The sequence below is a fragment of the Sarcophilus harrisii genome, chromosome 4 (genome assembly GCF_902635505.1).
Source record: "Sarcophilus harrisii chromosome 4, mSarHar1.11, whole genome shotgun sequence".
NCBI lineage: Eukaryota > Metazoa > Chordata > Mammalia > Dasyuromorphia > Dasyuridae > Sarcophilus > Sarcophilus harrisii.
Genome location: NC_045429.1, coordinates 130976510 through 130996180, shown reverse-complemented (window position 1 = coordinate 130996180; position 19671 = coordinate 130976510). Strand labels below are relative to the sequence as shown.

General features: G+C 35.5%; 1 protein-coding gene across 1 annotated transcript in view; it reads left to right on the top strand.

Annotated features, from left to right (window-relative positions):
- The window catches only part of LOC100927176 (solute carrier family 22 member 1), a 47271-nt gene that overhangs the window by 22277 nt on the left and 5323 nt on the right, over nucleotides 1-19671 (top strand). Inside the window, exons 3-9 of the mRNA XM_031937530.1 lie at nucleotides 434-588; nucleotides 1450-1618; nucleotides 3761-3875; nucleotides 4416-4525; nucleotides 7031-7245; nucleotides 9579-9687; nucleotides 12382-12494. Of these exons, the coding sequence (XP_031793390.1) occupies nucleotides 434-588; nucleotides 1450-1618; nucleotides 3761-3875; nucleotides 4416-4525; nucleotides 7031-7245; nucleotides 9579-9687; nucleotides 12382-12494 (986 nt within the window). The remainder of the gene's footprint in view (nucleotides 1-433; nucleotides 589-1449; nucleotides 1619-3760; nucleotides 3876-4415; nucleotides 4526-7030; nucleotides 7246-9578; nucleotides 9688-12381; nucleotides 12495-19671) is intronic.

The window sequence follows — 19671 nt, the reverse complement described above, 5'->3', positions numbered from 1 at the left end:
ATATATCATATATCAAATATACCATATATTTATATATTATATATAAATGTATCACAAATATATATCATATATATCTCACTGATTTTAGTGTTTTTATGAGTAGTAATGAGTGGAGAGCTTGGATTCTAATTAAGATCCTTTGATTCCAAGTTCCGCACTATTTTTGGTAACAATATAGTTTTGATTATGCCCCTTTTCAATGGGCCAAATAACACTGAGAGATTAGTGCCAATGGAGCAGAGCAAAAAAAAAAAAGATTTTTCTCAATAATCTTAATGTACCTTTTCTAGATAAAATCACAAAATCCCATAGAGATGAGTAGTCCTCAGCTCTGCTCATACATTCTGTTGTATCTGCCATACTGCCCTCTCTTCAATTTTAAAAAATCTTTTATTTTGGTCTTGATTTCATCACTACATCTGTTTCTCTGCAGGTTTGGTCGCAAAGCGTGTCTCTTAATTACAGTCTTCATCAATTCTCTGTCCGGAGTCCTCATGGCCATCTCCCCCAACTATGTGTCTATGCTCATTTTTCGTTTGCTGCAAGGACTGGTCAGCAAGGGGAGCTGGATCTCTGGATACATCTTAAGTAATTATTGATGGTTCCATCAACTCAAACAAAGCAGAAATTAGAGAATATGATAAATTTGGGACCAGGCCAGAAAAGTTATTTTTGTTACTATGGATGAGGCATGGAGAAAGAGCTACTGTTGAGCACAGTTGCAAGATGGAAGAGAGGGAATCCAGTTTGAACCCAGTTTCAGACACTTAATATTTTTGAAATGGAGATATAGGAGGAGCTAAAGGGAAAGAACATTATTAAAGGGAACAAAACTCCTCATAAAAAACCCCACAACCAATATCTAAAACCTTAGGAATAGATAAATATTTCATATTTATATATAAAGTGTCCTTTAAAGATTGAGAATGAAACCCCTAAATCACAAGACTGTATAGGATCATTGATTTAGAACTGGAAAGGATTTTAGAAACCATCAAATCCAAGGCCTTAATTTTATCCATGAGAAAACTAAGGTGTTCTAGAAAGAGGTAGTCTAATTAATCTTACTTTGAGAAAATAAAAATAAAGATTCCAGAACCCTAAGTTTCTGACAGCAGAGGGTATAACATTTTCCTACTGGTTATAATCTGCATTGATGACCATGGGTGTCTCTATTTTGTAGGCAATGAAATGGTATAGTAGATAGATTTTGGGATTTCAGCCAAGAAAATTTGAGTTCAAATCTGGCCTCATACACTTACTAGTAGTATGACCTTGAGCAAGTAACTTAACCCAGTTTGCCTCAGTTTCCTCATGTGTAAAATGAGCTGGAGAAGGAAATGGCAGGCTAGTCTAGTATCTTTGCCAAGAAAACCCCAAATGGGGTGAGGAAGAGTTGGACATGACTGGAAATGACTGAAGAGTAAAAAAAAAAAATCTCTATTTTAGTCACAGAATTTGTTGGCCCAGGATATAGAAGAACCGTGGCTATTCTCTACCAGATGGTTTTTACTGTTGGCCTTGTGATACTCTCAGGAATTGCTTACATGATCCCCCATTGGCGATGGCTCCAGCTTACTGTTTCTGTCCCAACTTTCCTCTTTTTGCTCTATTACTGGTAAGTACCACATTGCTCCTTTTCATTTTCAATGGCAATAGAGCAACTTACCCAGGAGAAACAGACATGGATGGCTTAGGATCTGCATTATCCTTTTCCCCCAAACCTATACCTTTATTGAATGTCTCTATTTCTTTTGAGGGAAGAACTCTCCTTAATTCACCTTAATTCATATCTTTGGAGCCATCCTTAACTCCTCCCTCTCACTCCTTGTATCTAATCAGGGGCCAGTAATTCATAGGCCAAATACCACTAAGAGACAAAGACAAAACCCTCATTTAGGTCCCCAGCGTCTCTCACTGGGGCCAGTGCAATGGATTCCAGTATGATCTGATTTCCTCAAGTTTATCCTATCTAAGCCATCATCTCTGCAGCTGTCGAAATGATTCTCTTAAAGTACTGTTCTGACCATGTTGCTTCCTAGCTGAATAAACTCCAAGGATTATCTATTAAATATATAGGATGCAATACAAATTGTTGTTGTTCAATTGTTTCTTGCTCTTCTTGACCCCGTTTGGGGTTTTCTTGGCAGGGCTTCTGGAGTGGTTTATCATCTCCCTCTCCCACTCATTTTTCAGATGAGGAAACTAAACCAAACAGAGTTAAGTGGCTTGCTAGTTAGTGTCTAAGACTGACTCCTGTTCTAGTGCTCTGTCCATTGAGTCCAGCAGATTCTCCCTAAATAAAAGATTAAAGGAAAGAGATTAAAAAAGGATTTAAATATATATTTCCTGGCAAGAAGCCTAAGACTGAGACAAAGCTGGTAAATGATTATAATAAACTAACATCTGCAGGTTATTTGAATAATTCAGGGTGGAGGGGAGAGGCTGAGAATGTAAAGGCATGATACAATTTTGATCTGGACCTAATCCATGTGAGTTTTTTCTTTCTCTGTCTCTGTCTCCATCTCCTCTCTCTCTGTCCCTGTTTTCTCTCTTCTCTTTATCTCCCTCCTTCCCTCCCTCCATCTTTTCCCTGTCTCTCTCTGTCTCTCCCTCTCCCTTTCTCTATCTCTCTGTCTCTGTCTCCTTTCTCTCCTCTGTCTATTTCTCTGTGTGTCTCTGTCTTTCTGTCACTGTTTCTATCTGTCTTTGAGGACATACAATTAGTAATAGTCTGAAGTGATAATGGAAAACTCAGGTCTTCCTAATTCCATGTTTAGAATTCTATGTATTATACCAAACTGTCTCTTGACCAGAAGATCTGGTCTCTTTTTTATTCTTAATTTAATTTAATTGATCACATGTTTTAAAAGCATTTACTATGTTCTAAGGATGTTCTAAATAGTGTTCCAGGCATTGTTCTAGAGACCCAAATATTCTGGCATTTTCCTGACAGGTGTGTTGTGAGGATACAAGGGGATAATATTTGCAAAAAAACATTTAGCACATAGTAAGCAATATATAAATATTTATTCTCTTCCTTTTTCACTCCTATTGAATATCCTATTGGATATAACTAGCTTGAGGAAGTCTCCCTTGTTTTCATCCTGTTCTAAATTATATCCTATTTTATCTGCCTTCTAGTCATCCTTTCCCCCACCCCCATTAGACTATTAGATCATTGAGTATATTCCCCCAAAGGAAGCCCTTAATAAAGGCTTCCTTAGTTGAATTCTCTTAGGATCTCAGACTGTTCATTCTATATAATAACAATGTGGGCTATTAACACTGAGTGCTTTTGACATTAGTGTGACTCAGGCAATTCTCAATGTCTGAAGTAGTTTTTTAAGACAACAGTTGTTTTTAAGACAATGCCCTTCACCTGGGAGGCAAGGACCTACCATAGATAAATTTCATGGAATTGGTGAAGCTGTATGGCTTAAAAAATGACACCTTTATTTTCACTAAATAAAGTTTGTCTAAATGAACGTTAGCATCTCCTTCAATTATTCAAAAATATTATTCTGAGAAGGGGTCCAAAGACTTCCATAGGGGTCCATGCTAAAAAAATGATGGAGAAGAAACTCTTGATTTAAGAGTATAAATTGCAGAGCAGCTAGAGAGTTGTTTTGGTAGAGAGAATCTCTTCATTGGTAGTTCCCCATAACAATGAAGTCACAGGTCCATTTCCATCCACCCCCCTTTTTTTTACCCTTTAATTTTAATGAACAAGATTTCAAATCATTGATTATAACTACAGGTGTGTACCTGAATCTCCTCGATGGCTGTTGTCACAGAAGAAAAAAACCAAAGCAATAAAGATAATGGACCACATTGCCCAAAAGAATGGGAAACTACTGCCTGCTAATTTCAAGGTAATTGTTACTCAGTCATGAATGACTCTTCATGAACCCATGGACCATATTGTCCATGGAGTTTTCTTGGCAAAGATATTGCAGTGGTTTGCCATTTCCTTAGATTAAGGCTTGCCAGGGTCACTCAGCTAGTAAATTCATAAGGCCAGATTTGATCTTTGCTTTTCTTGACTGCAGGCTCTATCCACTGAACCACCTGGATGCCTCCAATCTCAAGGTAATAGAGATAGGGGGAAAAAAGATATTAAGTCTAGGAGTATAAAGCTATAATTGACTTTTAGCCTGTGTGTGAGATATAGATTTGCTTCACATTTGAATTCTTGCCTTAAAACTTCCAAAGGCAATAACGGTATTTCCTATTGAACAGAAGCCGTGTGTTGCACTGGAATTTCAGGTTGGATAACTTGGAGCATTTAAAGGTCCTTGGGTCAATCAGAGACTGGTTTGAAAGTTGACCCACACCTAAGCCATCTGCCACATGATCTTGTCATTTCTGGGACAAGTCTTCTATCCCAATCTGATGATATATCTCTTTTCTAGACCCTTTCTCTTGAAGAAGATGATGATACTGAAAAGCTGAGTCCTTCCTTCAGAGACCTATTCCGAACCCCACAGATAAGGCAGTACACTTTAATTCTGATGTACATCTGGTAAGGAAAAGTTCTGAAAGTTTTCAACCCAAAGACAAGGAATGACTATTTGGCAATTGGTTAAGGAGACTAGGACGTTTCAGACTGAAAAAGAAAACTAAATAGTGATTTGATGAATTGTGTGTATGAATTATTCTAACAAATAATACAGTAATGAGTTCCTCTATATATTCTGTAAGGAGTGCCTAAGAAGAAAGACACTTATAAGTCAGTGAGTGAAATATGTAGGTTACACACACACACACACACACACACACACACACACACAACACACACACACACACACACACACACACACACATCTGTGTAGAAAATACTCAGAGGCAAATTAAAAACAATCTACACTCTTCACTCCCTTGGGAAAATTAACAGAATTCATAGCGTCAGTGCGTCTTTGATCTTCCACATCATGACTCTCTTTTTTGCTCCTGCTCCTTGGTTCCAGCTCTTGATTTGATCCAGAAATTCCTCTGTTCAGCCCTCTTTTGATTGCTCAATGCACATTGTTCCCTGGAGGGATTTCATAAATGTGATGGCTTCCCTTTAGAGAACTGAATCCAAGTCAATGGGTTCTCCCTCTCCTTTCTGTATTCCTTTATGTCTGTCCTCAGATCCCTAGCCTTTCTTCCTACATGTATCACTACCCCTTAAGTTAAGTTGAGTAGCATTTATTAAGCACCAGTACTATATGCCAGATGCTGTGTTAAGTACAAGGAATGCAAAGAAACATTCTCTACCTCCCCCCAAAAAATTCTAGTCATTGTTCTCAAGGAGCTCACAGTCTATTTGGGTAGCAACCCACAAACAATTATGTAGAAATGATAAATATAATCAATTAATGAATATGGATTTATTAAGCGACTACTATGTTGTCTAAGCACTGGGGATACCAAGAAAGGCAAAAGGCAGTCCTGGTTCATAAGGAGCTCACAATCTGATATGGGAAACAAAATGCCAACAACTGTGTACAAAAAAAATACGTACAGGAAACTAAGAGATAATTTACAAAGAAGAAATTAGAATTAAGGGGGATCGGAAAAGTCTCCTTATAGAAGAAGGGATTTTAATTGAAATTTGAAGGAAGCCAGAGAAGTCAGGAGGCAGAGATGAAGAGGGAGGGTGTTCTGGGTTTGAGAGTCAAATAGTGAAAATGTCTTGAGTCCAGAAATGGAGTGACGTTAATGAAACAGCCGGAGGTCAGTGTTACTGCATCTCAGAGTATATGGAGGAATGAGATGTCAGAAGGCTAGAAAGGTAGGATTGGGCCAGATTATTAAGAGCTTTAACAGCCAACTTGTCAAGATTCAAGTTCCTAAACGAGACACAATCAGTCTGGTGTTCAAGATCGCCAGCCATTTTGCTAAGCCAGAAAATACAAATGAAAGACCCTGACTTTAAGAAACTTCATGATCTTGCATTTTTCTGTATTGACATTTTAGAGATTTTAAGTCAGTCTTTTAAAATGGGTTGATCCCATTTTGTTTCCTGGGTAGAAAAGTTGTCCAGTAACACACAGAGTAATGTGTAGGGGGGCAAATGGTCTGGGTAAGCTGGCTGCAATATATTACCAATCAGAAATGTAAAAAAAGAAATGGAATAAAAGAAGTATTATCAGTGAAGTGGAAAAAAAAACCAAACCTAGTTATGAGATGAGAGTAAAGGTTGGTGGGTCAAGAGTCTGAATACTTTACTGTAATCCCAAGTTGCTAGAAGAATGAAGGAATGAAATAGCACTTTTAAAATACATAAATGAGGACCAAACACATTTAAAAAATTCGATAGTTAGTTTCCTCTAAAATAATTTGGTGAATTTCCTTAATGTTTCTTAGAGTATCTTATCTGTTTCTATACTCAGTCCATATGCTATAATCTAGAGACTGCTATCTTATTTAGCACAAATATGAACACAAATGCTACAGGATAAAAGAGAAAACAGCTTTTAAAAGCACATTTGATCTTAAAGAGAGCCTGGATATATTTCACAAAATCTTATTTTGATATTCTTCCTGAAAACAACTTTAGCATTGAGAATTGTTTTAAAAATTCTGACAATTATTTTTAAATCTCCTCTCTGATTACTGTTATGTTCTAAGTAATATCTGATGCTAATTTTCTTTCCAATTATTCTCATAAATCATATTTATAAGCACTTTCTCTCTCTTCTCTGTGAGGAAGAAAAACTAGCAAATTATAGTAGATAGAGCACTGGGTCTGGAATTGAGATTTCCTGAGTTCATATCCCACTCATGCTTACTAGCTGTGGGACCATGGGCAAGAAATGTAATCTTTATCATCCTCAGTTTCTTTGACTGTAAAATGAGGTTAATAATAGCACCCACCTCACAGGACTGTTGTGAGGATCAAATGAGGTAATTTTTGCAAAATGCTTAGTTCAGTGGATGCTTCATAAATGCTAATTCCCTTTTCCTTCTCTCAAAAAAGGTCGCAAATTCTTCATCTTTCCAGAAGTCTAATTGTAACTTGAGGCATCATTTTTTTGTTCAGGTTTTCAAGTTCTGTGCTTTATCAAGGTGTCATTATGTACATGGGGGCCACAGCTGTTAACCTTTACCTGGATTTCTTCTACTCTGCTTTGGTTGAGTTTCCAGCTGCTCTGATCATCATCTTCACCATTGATCGCGTTGGTCGCCGCTATCCTTTAGCTGCCTCCAATTTTATTGCAGGGGTAGTTTGCTCTATCATGATATTTATCCCCAATGGTGAGTTGCCCATTTTCATTATTTTCCCATTTGTCCACTTGGGGAATGTTATGTCTTTGATAAGCTTTTGGAACTAGAATAGAGAAAGTAAAGTCTAATATCTTACTCATTGTTGTAATCCAAGATAAACAGAACCAGGCAAATTCTTCCCCAATTTAAGTATAGCAAATAAACTTCCTTCTACATTCCTTGTCAATTCTAATTCTTTTAAATAAACAAGAAGATAAAATTTATTATTTTCCTAAGTTTTCATGAACTCTTTACCTATTAGAACTCTGGGCCATTTGACACAGTTTCTGTGAATAATATTTTAGAAACTGCCCCATAAAATTTGGGTTCTTGATTATCTTGCTTATCCTGAGCTTGAGAGGCACTGTGGCATGGTAAATAGAGAGCTAGCTTTAGAATGAGAAAGATGTGGATCCAATTCTGTGATGTGACAATTTTTTAATGCCAAAATTTAAAGAGCAATTCGTGATTGTGTGTATAGAAGAATTTTCTGACCAAAGCTCCCTATGGTAATCATATCAATAGACCAAGAAAAAAAAAGTAGACTTGGAGGTGGGTGCAATTCATTTTCAATCCTTTCTCTGGCAGCTAGGTGGTAGAGAGCATTGAATCTAGAGTCAGAAAAACCTGAGTTCAAATCTATCCTCACTGGCTGTGTGACCCTAAATAAGTCACTTAACTTATTTGCCTCAGTTTTCTCAACTGTAAATGAGAATAATACCAACACCTACCTCCCAGGGTTATTATGAGGATCAAATGAAATGATATTTGCAAAGTACTTAGCTCAGTGCCTGGCATGTAATAGGTATTTTATAAATACTTATTCCTCTTTCTTCCCTTAGAAAAATTACTAATTCCTTTCGTCTTTTCTCCCTTTCAAATAGAAATCGAAGAAAACAATTCAGTAAGCACTTATTAAGCACTTCCTATTTACAGGACACTACAAAGAGAGGAAGCAAAACAGAGGGTTTCACAGAATGGTGATTACCCAAGTAGAAGTAAAGGAATGAGATTAAAGCCCTCTTAAAAAATTAGGAATGAATTTTCCTTGTATCATCTTTCTGTAGGCAAGGTAGTTTTCTCTTTGAAAATTATAGTGCAATCAAATATTCAGAATTTACTTTGTGGAGGTGTTGTGCTAGGTGCTGGGGAAAAGACAAAGAAAGATTAGTTAAGATGATGCATGCTGCCATTATGGCATTTATTGTCCTAGGTGACAAATTAGTATAGATTTAGAATTTACTACACATCAGAGAACTCTATAACAAAAGAAAAGAGTCTGCTTCTAAAGTTGTCTGCTTTTCTAGAGCGTGGGTTGAATTTGTATTAAGGATTCAATGAGTTTGATATTCTAGATGATAGTCTAGAATTTCAAAACAAACATCTCTCTGTAGATCCTAGATTTTAAACATGTTATTTCTGGCATAGGAGATATAGTGGGTTGCTGTTTTGAGTCTTTGTCTACTCCCAATCAAGAGTTCTCAAGTCCTTGATTTATCCATTAAATTTCTTCTCGAAGAGAAAGCTGAGGAAAGAAGGTAAGTGAAGTGAGAGTGCATTGAATTTGGCAGAGTAAAGAAATTCCTTAGACACCTATTTTCTCTCTTGAATGAAGCCTTGAGAAGAATGAGTCAAGTTTTATATCAACAGTGTGTAGCTGGGGTCAAGGATAAAGATCTGGTACCATCTCTACATCTTATGAATACTCTGTTTGATCATAGAATCAGGGTTATATGATACTTGAGTCCTGATAATAATTTATGGCATTTATTGTTTTCAACATAATCAATTTGTGATAAATAATTAATTGTCATTATATTTAGATATAATGAAAATTAATTATAGCTAATACTTATCAATTTATTATTAATATTAACATATATTATCTCATTTGGTCTTTACAACAGCCTTGAGAGAGATAGGCACTATTACTATCCCCATAAGATATCTATCTAGTTTCCTTTAAAAACACCAAAATTTGACTTAACTTAAAGTCTCTACAAAATTGTAGTTCCTACCAAAGTACACAGACTTGTAAATAATTGACAAAATATTTGAAATAGGTTTGAACTCAGGTTTTCCAAATTTTATATCCAACACTATCCATTATAGCTGCTTTGAATCAGTAGAGAAATATTTTTGGACTAATCAAAGAGACCATTTTTTTTTTTTTTTTTTTTTTTTTTTTTAGTTCATGGATGCTTAGGTTCTCAGAACCAGTTATGAAGTACTCTTAAAACATGACGATCCTGGTTTCTTAATGTAACACAAAGGGCAGAGTTCTTGCTCATCTTTCAAACAATTTCTTTGTATTTTCTTTCCAGATATACACTGGTTAAAAGTAACCGTGGCATGTGTTGGTAGAATGGGAATTACTATTGCGTTTCAGATGATTTGTTTAGTGAATGCAGAATTATATCCCACATTTATCAGGTGAGTGACTCTTTCTAAATCTGAACAAAGTTAGGTGTGGCTACTGAAATTGGTGGGTAAGTCAGATTTAATGTGAGCTAGACAGATTTAATTATTTCTCCTTAGATACTTCTACTTAGAAGTACTTCACCAAAGTGGGTCAGATGGCTTATATTGAGCTCTTTCTCTCTTTCTCCCCCTCCCTCATTCTCTCTTTCTCTCCTCCCCTCTCTCTGTCTCTCCATTATATATATATATATATATATATATATATGTGTGTGTGTGTGTGTGTGTGTGTGTGTGTGTGTATACATGTGCATATATTTTTTTCTGATCCACATATAGAGTACTATATGTAGGATGATCCATTTGTGGTTTCAGTGGACAAAATTGAATTCATTTGACAAAATTTGAGAACCTACTGTGTTCTAAGGCATATGATAGGCATTCCTGGCACATGTAATACTGAAGAAAATGTAGTGCCAATTTTGAGAGATCTTAGAATCACAAACAGGAGATAAAGCATACATATAAATAAACTTAATACTTTAATGTTCGATTTCTTAAACTGAGTTGTGATCCCACATGGGGTCTCATTATTGAATGAGGGGGATCACAAAATTGTGATTTATTATCAATAAATGTTTGATTTGTATATTTATCTTATGTATCTATATAGCCAAGGTCACATAAAAATTTTGTGGGAGAAAAGTATTTGAGGATGGAAAAAGTTTGAGGAGCACTTGTTTAATGGATCCATAATGTCAGCATTTCTTCCACTAATGAAGAGAGCAAGCTGTTTATACCTTCTCCTTCTGTATGATTTGTATCCATATTCTCCCATAGGTTGTTGTTTTTGTTGTTGTTGTTGTTTTTAAATAGAGCTATTCAACCCATCTCAAAATTTTCCTTTTTAAACCAGCTGTGAGAGTCATACTTGCACTGCTCATCTGTACATCTTGTTCTCAGTTCAGGTTTTGCCTGCTGTTTTTTCCGATCATATATGTCTTGTAGTATATAATATATGTCCATCATTAAAAATGTGCCATAGTGGACTTATACCTGTCACACAAATTACTATACTGCATAATAGATGGCATATATATCATTCTTTACAATGTGCCCATAATGCATTATATTATTTATGCCAAAATACAATTATTCCCAGAATTGCCCTGTGAGGGAGGTTATTCAAACATCATCCCCGGCATTACTGAAATGCAGATAGACTAAATGTCTTCTGCAAAGTCACATGTTGATCAAATGCCTGAGCTTGAACTTGGACCCAGAAAGGTACAAACAAAATCCTGTCATCAGTAAGGTTGTCAGTTTGGGGAAAGTCCATTTATACCCAATGGAACGAAACAAAACGTTGATTAGGTTCACATCTGCTATGTGATTCTACCATTTGATTAACTATCTCTGCTTTTAATTTTTTCCCTATTTATCTCTTCAATTCCTATCTCATTTAGGATAGTAATAGCATAGAATAGGACTTGTTGAGTCCAAATTCTGCAGCTGACTAGACCTTTGATTTTGCACATATCTAATGAGATAATATTTATAGGGCTTTGCAAATCTCTAAGCACCAGATAAATGTTATCTATTATTATTAATAAAATTATTTTTACTGTATCCCTTTGAGTTTCAGTTTCCTTGGCTATAAATTGGGAATAATAATATTTGATTAGTTACTTTGCAGAATTGTTGGGAGAGAATCATTTCACAAACTACAAAGTATCATAGGAATGTGAATTATTATTATTATTAATATTTTTTGCCTCTTCCCTATCCCTCTCTCAAGTGCTTGTGAGTGGGAGGAAACTGATTGGAAACTTACTTACAAGGTGAAAATTAAAGCACAAAGTTCTCTCTTGCATTCAGTGTCTCTCTTGCAGACCTGAACCAGACGTCTAAAAGTAGCAGAGCAAAACAGTTCCATTGTCATGGCCACTGGTCCCGAAGGGCTTGTTTAAATCTTAAAAATCCAAAGGTTCTGTGAGCTTGGTCTTATAAGGAGAAAAGTCAAGGAATATAGTCTCCTGAAGGACCTTGAACATTTGTGAAGAAAGTCTGTTGATATATAGGTTTAACAAGGCTTCTTTTTAAAAATATAGGATGATAACAATAAGAGTACTTTTTGCTTTAGGAAATATTTTTCTTCTACTATCTTGTTTTTCCTTTACCAAATCTCTGTGAATTTAGATCATAGGTTGCAGAGTTGGAAGGAACCTTGAAATTCTTCTAGTCTAAGTTTCTTGTCTCATTTTAAAACTGAATAAGGTAATGAATGACCAGGAGATTAAGGAAATTGTTCAAAGTCATACCAGATAGTAAAGTTGGGAATTGAGAGTAGGTTCCAGTCCTCCTTCTGCTACCTTCTATTGCCTCAGTAGTATATGTATTATTACTTTTACTTCCATTTTCCACATGTGGAAACTGAGACTTATAAAAATTCATTGTGTTGTCCAAAGCTACATAATGAAGTATATAACAGAACTGTGTAATACTCTGCCATTATTTTGGTGTAATTTCCCATGATCATTAGTTGATTTTTTAAATCAACTTTTCAGGTTATTTTAGTGGAAATTTCTATTAATTTTCATATATTCCATATATTTTCCAAGGTGTGGATGTTTTATTTACTATAGTATAAGTTTGACATTTGGGTAACTTAAAGAGCTTAATCTTTTTTTGTTCTTTTCATTTTATCAGGAACCTTGGAGTGATGGTCTGTTCTTCCTTGTGTGATGTGGGTGGAATCATAACTCCTTTTATTGTCTTCAGACTGACAGAAATTTGGCATGAGTTACCCCTTATTTTATTTGGTAAGATTCCATTCAATGCTATGGCAGATGGGTTCTGTCTAGTACAAATGACAATGCCTAAGGAAGTTTCAAGTACTCAGTTCAGTCATCAGAACCACAACTAAGGTGAGATGACAGGAGCTTTTCCTCAGGACATTGAAATTTAGAGGATGATAAGCAACACAGAAAAAAAAAACACCTGTTTTTTTCTAGCATCTAGTTAGCAAAAAAAGTTTCTCAATATAGGAGTTAACCAGATGTTATATATCTCTGAATAACTTGAGGATATCTCAACGTCTCCAGTTCAACAGGTCCAAGACAGATTTAAAACCTTGACTCTATCCTCAATTATTTACTCTTACTTAATCCCCACATTTATTTAGGTTTTGAATCTTGTCAATTCTATCTTCATAAGATGCTGTATTTGGTTCCTTCTTTTCACTCATACCATAACTAGCTTTCTTTAGTCCCTTTCCATCTCTGATTTTGACTGTTACAATGACCTCCTAATTAGCCCCACTGTGTCCAGATTATTCTTTCTGAATGCCATCCCCCACATAGTTGCCATTTTGATATTCCTAAAGCAAAATCTGATCATGTAATTCACTTGCTCAAGAAGCTTCTATAGCTTCCTATTACCCCCAGAATAAAATACAAACTCCTTTGATATTTAAAGGCAAGTCACTCAATTTATATATGCCTCAGTTTCCTCATCTATAAAATGAGAATAACTATTTTATTTGTCCCACAGGGTTGTTGTGAGGATCAGATGAGTTAACATATGTAAAGTACTTTGTAAAACTTAAAGTGTTATATGAGTGCTGGTTAGTAAAAATATTATCTTATAAATTCATTTAGCTATTCTCATTCAGCCTATATTTAGCACACAAAACTGTGCTAAAATTAAGATAACCTACAATATTTCTTGATCTGCCATTCTAATAACGCTATACATAAAAAAGAGACCAGAAGAGTTTGGCAACATTTATTCTTAGTGAACTAATTCTGGGTCCTGAGAATCACTGTCTCCTTTCCTCTAAGTGTTTACTTATAATCTCGAATTGTTTGTTCTAGAATTTTCCCAGGAATTGAAGTTCACCAACCTAGAGGTTCTGAACTATTGTGCATTTATTTTATGTTTGAAAATCAGGGAATTTGATCATCTTTAATTTTGTTGCACCTCTCTCTGTATAATTAATTTCCCCAAATTAACAAATAATAGATTCACAGTAACATTAGCTGGTATTTTCAGTCCCCTTTGATGTAATCCATTTATCCTCAGAGATATAAAAATATTTAAAGCAACTAGACCTTCTCTTACCATCTTTCCTATTTATCTTGAGCAGAAAAGGCTTCTTTAACTTACTTGTCTGATTAAGGAATAGAATAGAAACAATTTTCTAAAATTCTTTTTTTTTTTTTTTTGGTTGTCTTTAGCATTTTCCACAATCTTAGTTTGTTTTGGAAAGTACTCCTGGCATTATTTTTATGGGACTATGCTAGTATTCTGTATTTGTCCTTGATTATATGATTCTTTTATACATGTCCTTTCATAATTGGAGTACATAAGATAGCAAACTCTGTAGCTTTGATTTTTTTTCCCCACAATCTCAATCTCTCTCTCTCCTTTTCTCTCATTCCCTCCCCCCATCTGTATCTGTTTCTGTCTCTATTTCTCTGTCTCTGCCTCTCTGTCTGTCCATCTCTCTGTCTCTGTCTGTCTTTTTCTGTCTCTGTCTGTCTGTGTCTGTGTCTGTTTGTCTGTCTGTCTGTCTCTCTCTCATTGATGTCTTCTGTTTTATCATGCCATTTGCATATAAATGTCAGCAAGACAATGAGTTCAGAAAGATCTAACACAGCAACCATTTGATACCATGTACTACTTTCTGAATCCATAATCTCCCATATCTCTGAAGGAAAAAGGAAAATGTGAAATTTTCCTCTCCTTTTCTTATGGGTCAAGACCTTACATTTGTATAGTTTTTAGCATTTTTCCCCATCTTCTTTTCATCTATGTTGTTCTAGTCCTTATGTAAATAATTTTCTTGATTCTGCTTATTTCACTGTGTATCAATTTATTCAAATCTTCCCATGTTTCTCTAAATTCCTCATGTTCATTAGTTTTTAATTCAAATACTCTATTAGAGTTATATCATAGTTTGCTTACTATTTTCCAAACAATGAATGCCAACTTTGGTTCTAGTTAGTTTTTTTTTTAAACTCCCACACAAAGTATTGCAGTTAATATTTTGGTTTTTTCTTTTTGTCTTTGACCTCCTCAGGCAGGGATAGGAAGCAGGAAGAGAGGATTATATGCTTAACTATGAAATCTCTGGACCAAAGTAACAGTTCATTGACTTTTCTTACATAATTTCAAATTATTTTTTAAATTGATTGGACTACTTCATAATTAGATCAACAGCTTATTTGTGTGTGCATCTTCAATAGCTTTCCCAACACTGATTATTTCTTTCTTTTGTCATCTTTAACAGTTCACTGGTTGTTATAATTATAACAGTTATAATTTGAATGTGGAGCAATAGTTCATTTGGGTATTGATAGTTTGCAGATTTTCTTTTGAAAACTTTTAATTTTTTTTCTTATCTTTTGGAAAAAGGCTCTTGATCTTATATATTTGTGTCATTTCCCTATATGTCTTTGATATCAGGCTTCTATCAAAAATATTTGCTACGAAGAAGTTTTTTTTCCTCAATTGAAAGTTTCCTTTGTCTTGGTTACATTTGTTGAATTAAAACTTTAACTTTTATGTAGTCAAAATTTTCTCTTTCCTCTTTTATGATCACTCTTCTTTCTCTTATTTAAGAATTCTCTCTATAGTCAGAGATATGAAAATTATCTCCTTCCATTTTCCTCTAATTTTTTAATAATAAGATTTTTAATACTTAGATCATGTATCCATTTGGAACTTTGCATATGATATAAGATGATGATTAAAACCTTTTTTTTTTTTTTTTTGCCAAATTGCTTTTCAAAATTTTCAGATGTCCTTTCCCTACAGATTGATTTCCTTACATTTATTGAGCAGTAAGCTCTGATGTTAAATAGTTTCAAATTCTTCCTTATCTATTCTGTTTCTTTGATCTGCTTTCCTATTTTTAATCACTATCAAATAGTTTTCATGTTTATTACTTTATAAGAAAATTTGAAGGCTGGAAGAACTAGGTCTCCTTCTTTCCTACTTTTTTCATTATTTCCCTTAAGCTTTAAGAATTTTGGTTGCTTCAAATGGTTTTTTTTTTTTTTTGGTATAGGTCTATCAAATAACCCAATAGTAGTTTGGTATAGCACTAAATCAGCAAATTAATTGGCTCATTATCCTTTAAAAATAGCATATTGGTACAGCCTAACAACATGCAATGAATATGTCTTCAATTATTTACATCTTTCTTTCAGGTTCAGTATTGATTTAACAAACATTTATTAAAACCATGTCAAATGTGAAATCTTGTTCTGAGCTTTACAGATGTTAGAAATGTAAACAAGAAATGGTTCTGTTACTCAAGAATTCTTATTTTTCTTTCCCCGGATAAGTTTTTTATGGGACTGCCAAAATCAATAAGATTTGGCAACTGGTTGGATATGGAGAATTTAGGATGAAGGGCATGTGCACGAGAGAAAAGGAAGTATCAAAGATTAAATCCAAACTATGAAATTAGGTAACTATAAAAATGATGCTGTCACTTTTGCCAAGTTTGTGAATTTCTATATAGTCCTGAGGTGTCAGATATATTTACTCCTGTTACCTAGCACTGTTCCTTTACTTCTTTTATTGGATCATTTTATTTTGAATAAGGTATACTTTTTCATTGATATATTCCATTCAAGAGACCTATCTCACAATATTGATGATAATTATGAGATCAAATTTATATTCTTTTACTAAAATGTCAAGTTTAATTTGTAATTCTACATTTAGAGACACCAGATGCCATGAATAATGTTCCCAGTCCTTTTTCTTGTTATTTCTTCATGAAAATTGATGCCTATTATTGTTTTGAAAGGTGAGGAAACTGAGTGGTTGCGTGATTTGCCCAAAGTCACATAAGTATAATTAGTAGGCTCAGAACTTCAATCCAAGTTCTCTGACTCCATGATATGCTTTGAGTATTGCTAGGTAGGCTTCTTTATCACAAAATATCTTCCCAACAGGTGCCTGAAATTCCACCATTAACAATTCTTTCCTTTGTGTTTGTGGTCTCCTTTTACAATGGTACCTTCTCAAAAATGGATGATATCTTAGTGAAAGAAAACATAGGGCAATGGATAGAAATGGACCTGGCTTCAAGAGTACTGAGTTCAAAACCTATTACTTCCTGACCATGGGAAAGGCCATGGGAAAAGAGTTGCAGTTTTTTTCAATAAAGAATAGAATGGTTGAGGGCAGCTAGATGGCACAATGGATAGAGTACTGACTCTGAGTCAGGAGGACCCAAGTTCAAATGCAGCTTCAGACACTTAATATTCTCTATCTGTGTCATCCTAAGCAAGCCATTTAATTCAATTGTCTCTCAAAAAGAAGGAGAAGGATGGAGGGAGAAAGAAAAGGAGGAGAAGCAGGAGGAGAAGTGGGGAGGAGAAGAAGGAGAAGGAGAAGGGGTGAAGGAGAATGGTAGAGAAGAAAGAGAAGGAGGAGGGGGAGAAAGAGGAGAAGGAGGAGGGGAAAGAGGATGAAGGGGAAGAAAGGAAAAGGAGAAGGGGAGAAAGAAAAGAAGGAGGAGGAGGAGAAGGAAGAGGAGGGAGAAAAAGAAGAAGGAGGAAGAGGGAGAAGAAGTGGGGAGAAAGAGAAGGAGGAGAAGCAGTAGAAGGAGGAAAAGGAGAAGGGAAAGAAATAGAATAAGGAGGAGGAGGGGGGAAGAAAGAAGAGGGAGGAGAAGGGAGGAGAAAGAGAAGCAGGAGGAGAAGTAGGAGAAGGGAGGGAAAGAAAAGAAGAAGGAGGAGGAGGAAAAAGGAGGAGAAAGAAAAGAAAGAAGCAAAGGGAGGAGGGAGGAGAAAAAGGAGGGGGGAGAAAGAGGAGGAGAAAAAGAAGGAAGAAGAGGAAAAGAATAGTCGAGTGAGCACAGACAATTTTCTAGTGGGAGAACTATACTTTGAGGATTTTATTGGGTACTCTGGGGTGCTGGCTTAAGTCTTAGACCTCTCAGACCCTAGTTCTTAGTAGATTGTTTGACATCAAGTCCTTGCAGAAATGAGGGATGATGGAGAAAGTCCCTTTTGCCCTCATAAACTTAATCATTAGACATTTACCAATTCTAGTTGGATAATTACTGAGCTGTGGTCACTGTCAGCCTAGAGAGTTGTGACCCAGTTGGATTCCATTTTGTTTTTATCTATGCCCAGGGAGACAGGGATGATAGGCCGGCAAGTATCCTTTGGGTACCTCCTTCATCTTCTCCCTGTTTCTTCTCTCCCTTCTCTATAAAATAAAAGAATCAGGGTCTGGAAGCTTATAGTGGATTAGTTGTCCCTAGGATATTGAGAAGTAAAATTAGAAAGACACAACTCATTATGGTACAAAGAATAAGGAACTGGGAATCAAGAGATTCATGGGATCATCAATTTAGAACTGAAAGTGAACTCATGTATCATTGATCTTGACCATCTTCTTTTAAATATGAGAAAACCAAGCTAAGAGGTTAAATCATTTGCCCAGTCATACAAATAGTAAAAATAAAACTACAATTTAAATTCAAGTCCATCAATCCCAAATTCACCAATTTCACTCGGTGACTCTATTTTCATCTCTGTCCCAAACTGACTCTGTGGCTATAGACAAATTAATTAACCTCTTGCTTTCTTTATCTTATCCTTATAAAAAGAAAGTTTAGTTCAATATTCCTCATTCTCCCTCTCCATTTGAACTGGAGGTCCAGAGGTGTTAAGTGAGTTGCCTAATGTGACATGACTAGTAAGGGTCCTCTGTTTATATCATATGGTTGGGTTAAAATTGTATAATCTTATACTTACCTATAGGCTGAATCTGCCTTATTCTATTCCCTCTTTGTGTGGACAGCTTGTTCATTGAGATAGTCAGTGTGGGAGGAAATAAGAAAACAAATATTTATTAAGCACCTACTATGTGTCAAGCACTGTACAAAGTCCTTTACAAATATTATTAACTTAGTTGATCCTCACTCTAACTCAGGGAAATAGGTAATATCATTATCACCTTCTTTTACAGTTGAAGAAACTGAGGCAAATAGGGACTGAAGGACAAGCCCAAAGTCACACAGCTAGTCAGGGTTTGAGGTCAGATAATAACTTGGGTTTTCCTGACTCTGGATCTAGTTGTCTGCTTTACAGATGGCCCCACTGTGCTGGGCCACTTCTGCCTGCTCTGCTGAAGAGACTTGCCAAAGGGATTCATGTACTCACAGAATTAGCTGGAGGAACATAGGTCAGAAGTCACAGGAGCTTGGATTTAGAGTTGGAAGGGACCTTGAGGTCACTTAGTCCTATTCCAATGGGAAAGGGGTTGCCCAAGCTTCTTCAGGGAGAGAATGGTACAAGCCAGGATTTGAAACAAGATCCAACCTTTACTGACAAATCTATCCATCTTTTAGCATCCCTTCCTGCCTTTCCTCAGCCCCCACCAAAGCCCAACTGGAAGACAGAGCTCTTCTTACTTGGTTCATCCAACTCTAGACTTCACATTGCCCTTACTTGACTTTCTTATTTCCCTTTTGGCTGCCCTAGTGATTTTAACCTGATTTCACTGACATGCAAACATTCAAGGAAGGCACAATTCTACAGTAAGTGGGGCCTTGCAGAAAGCAACAGTTTTCTTCAATTACACAATATTCTTGCTGTTTACTTCACTATATTAAAATATTTGGTAACCACTATAAATTAAAATGTTAAAACACTAGCATCAACCTCACATTTAAGCAACTATTAACAATACAATACACAGGAGACCATTCATATATTCTAGTCCTCCCCACCAAAGCTATTAATGGGTCATCATCATTTGTGGTGATTATCTTTATCATGTGTTTTTCCTGTTAGCTGATACTAATTAAGAAAGATTGAAGACAAGTCTTGTCTTGTAGTTTTGGACTGTTTCTCTACCTAGTTGCAATTACCAATAAAATTTAATTTACTCACTCATTAATTTATTCATTTTTTATTTCTTTCTTTTTATCTATTCCTTCCTTCTTTCTTTCTATTCTCCCTGTCT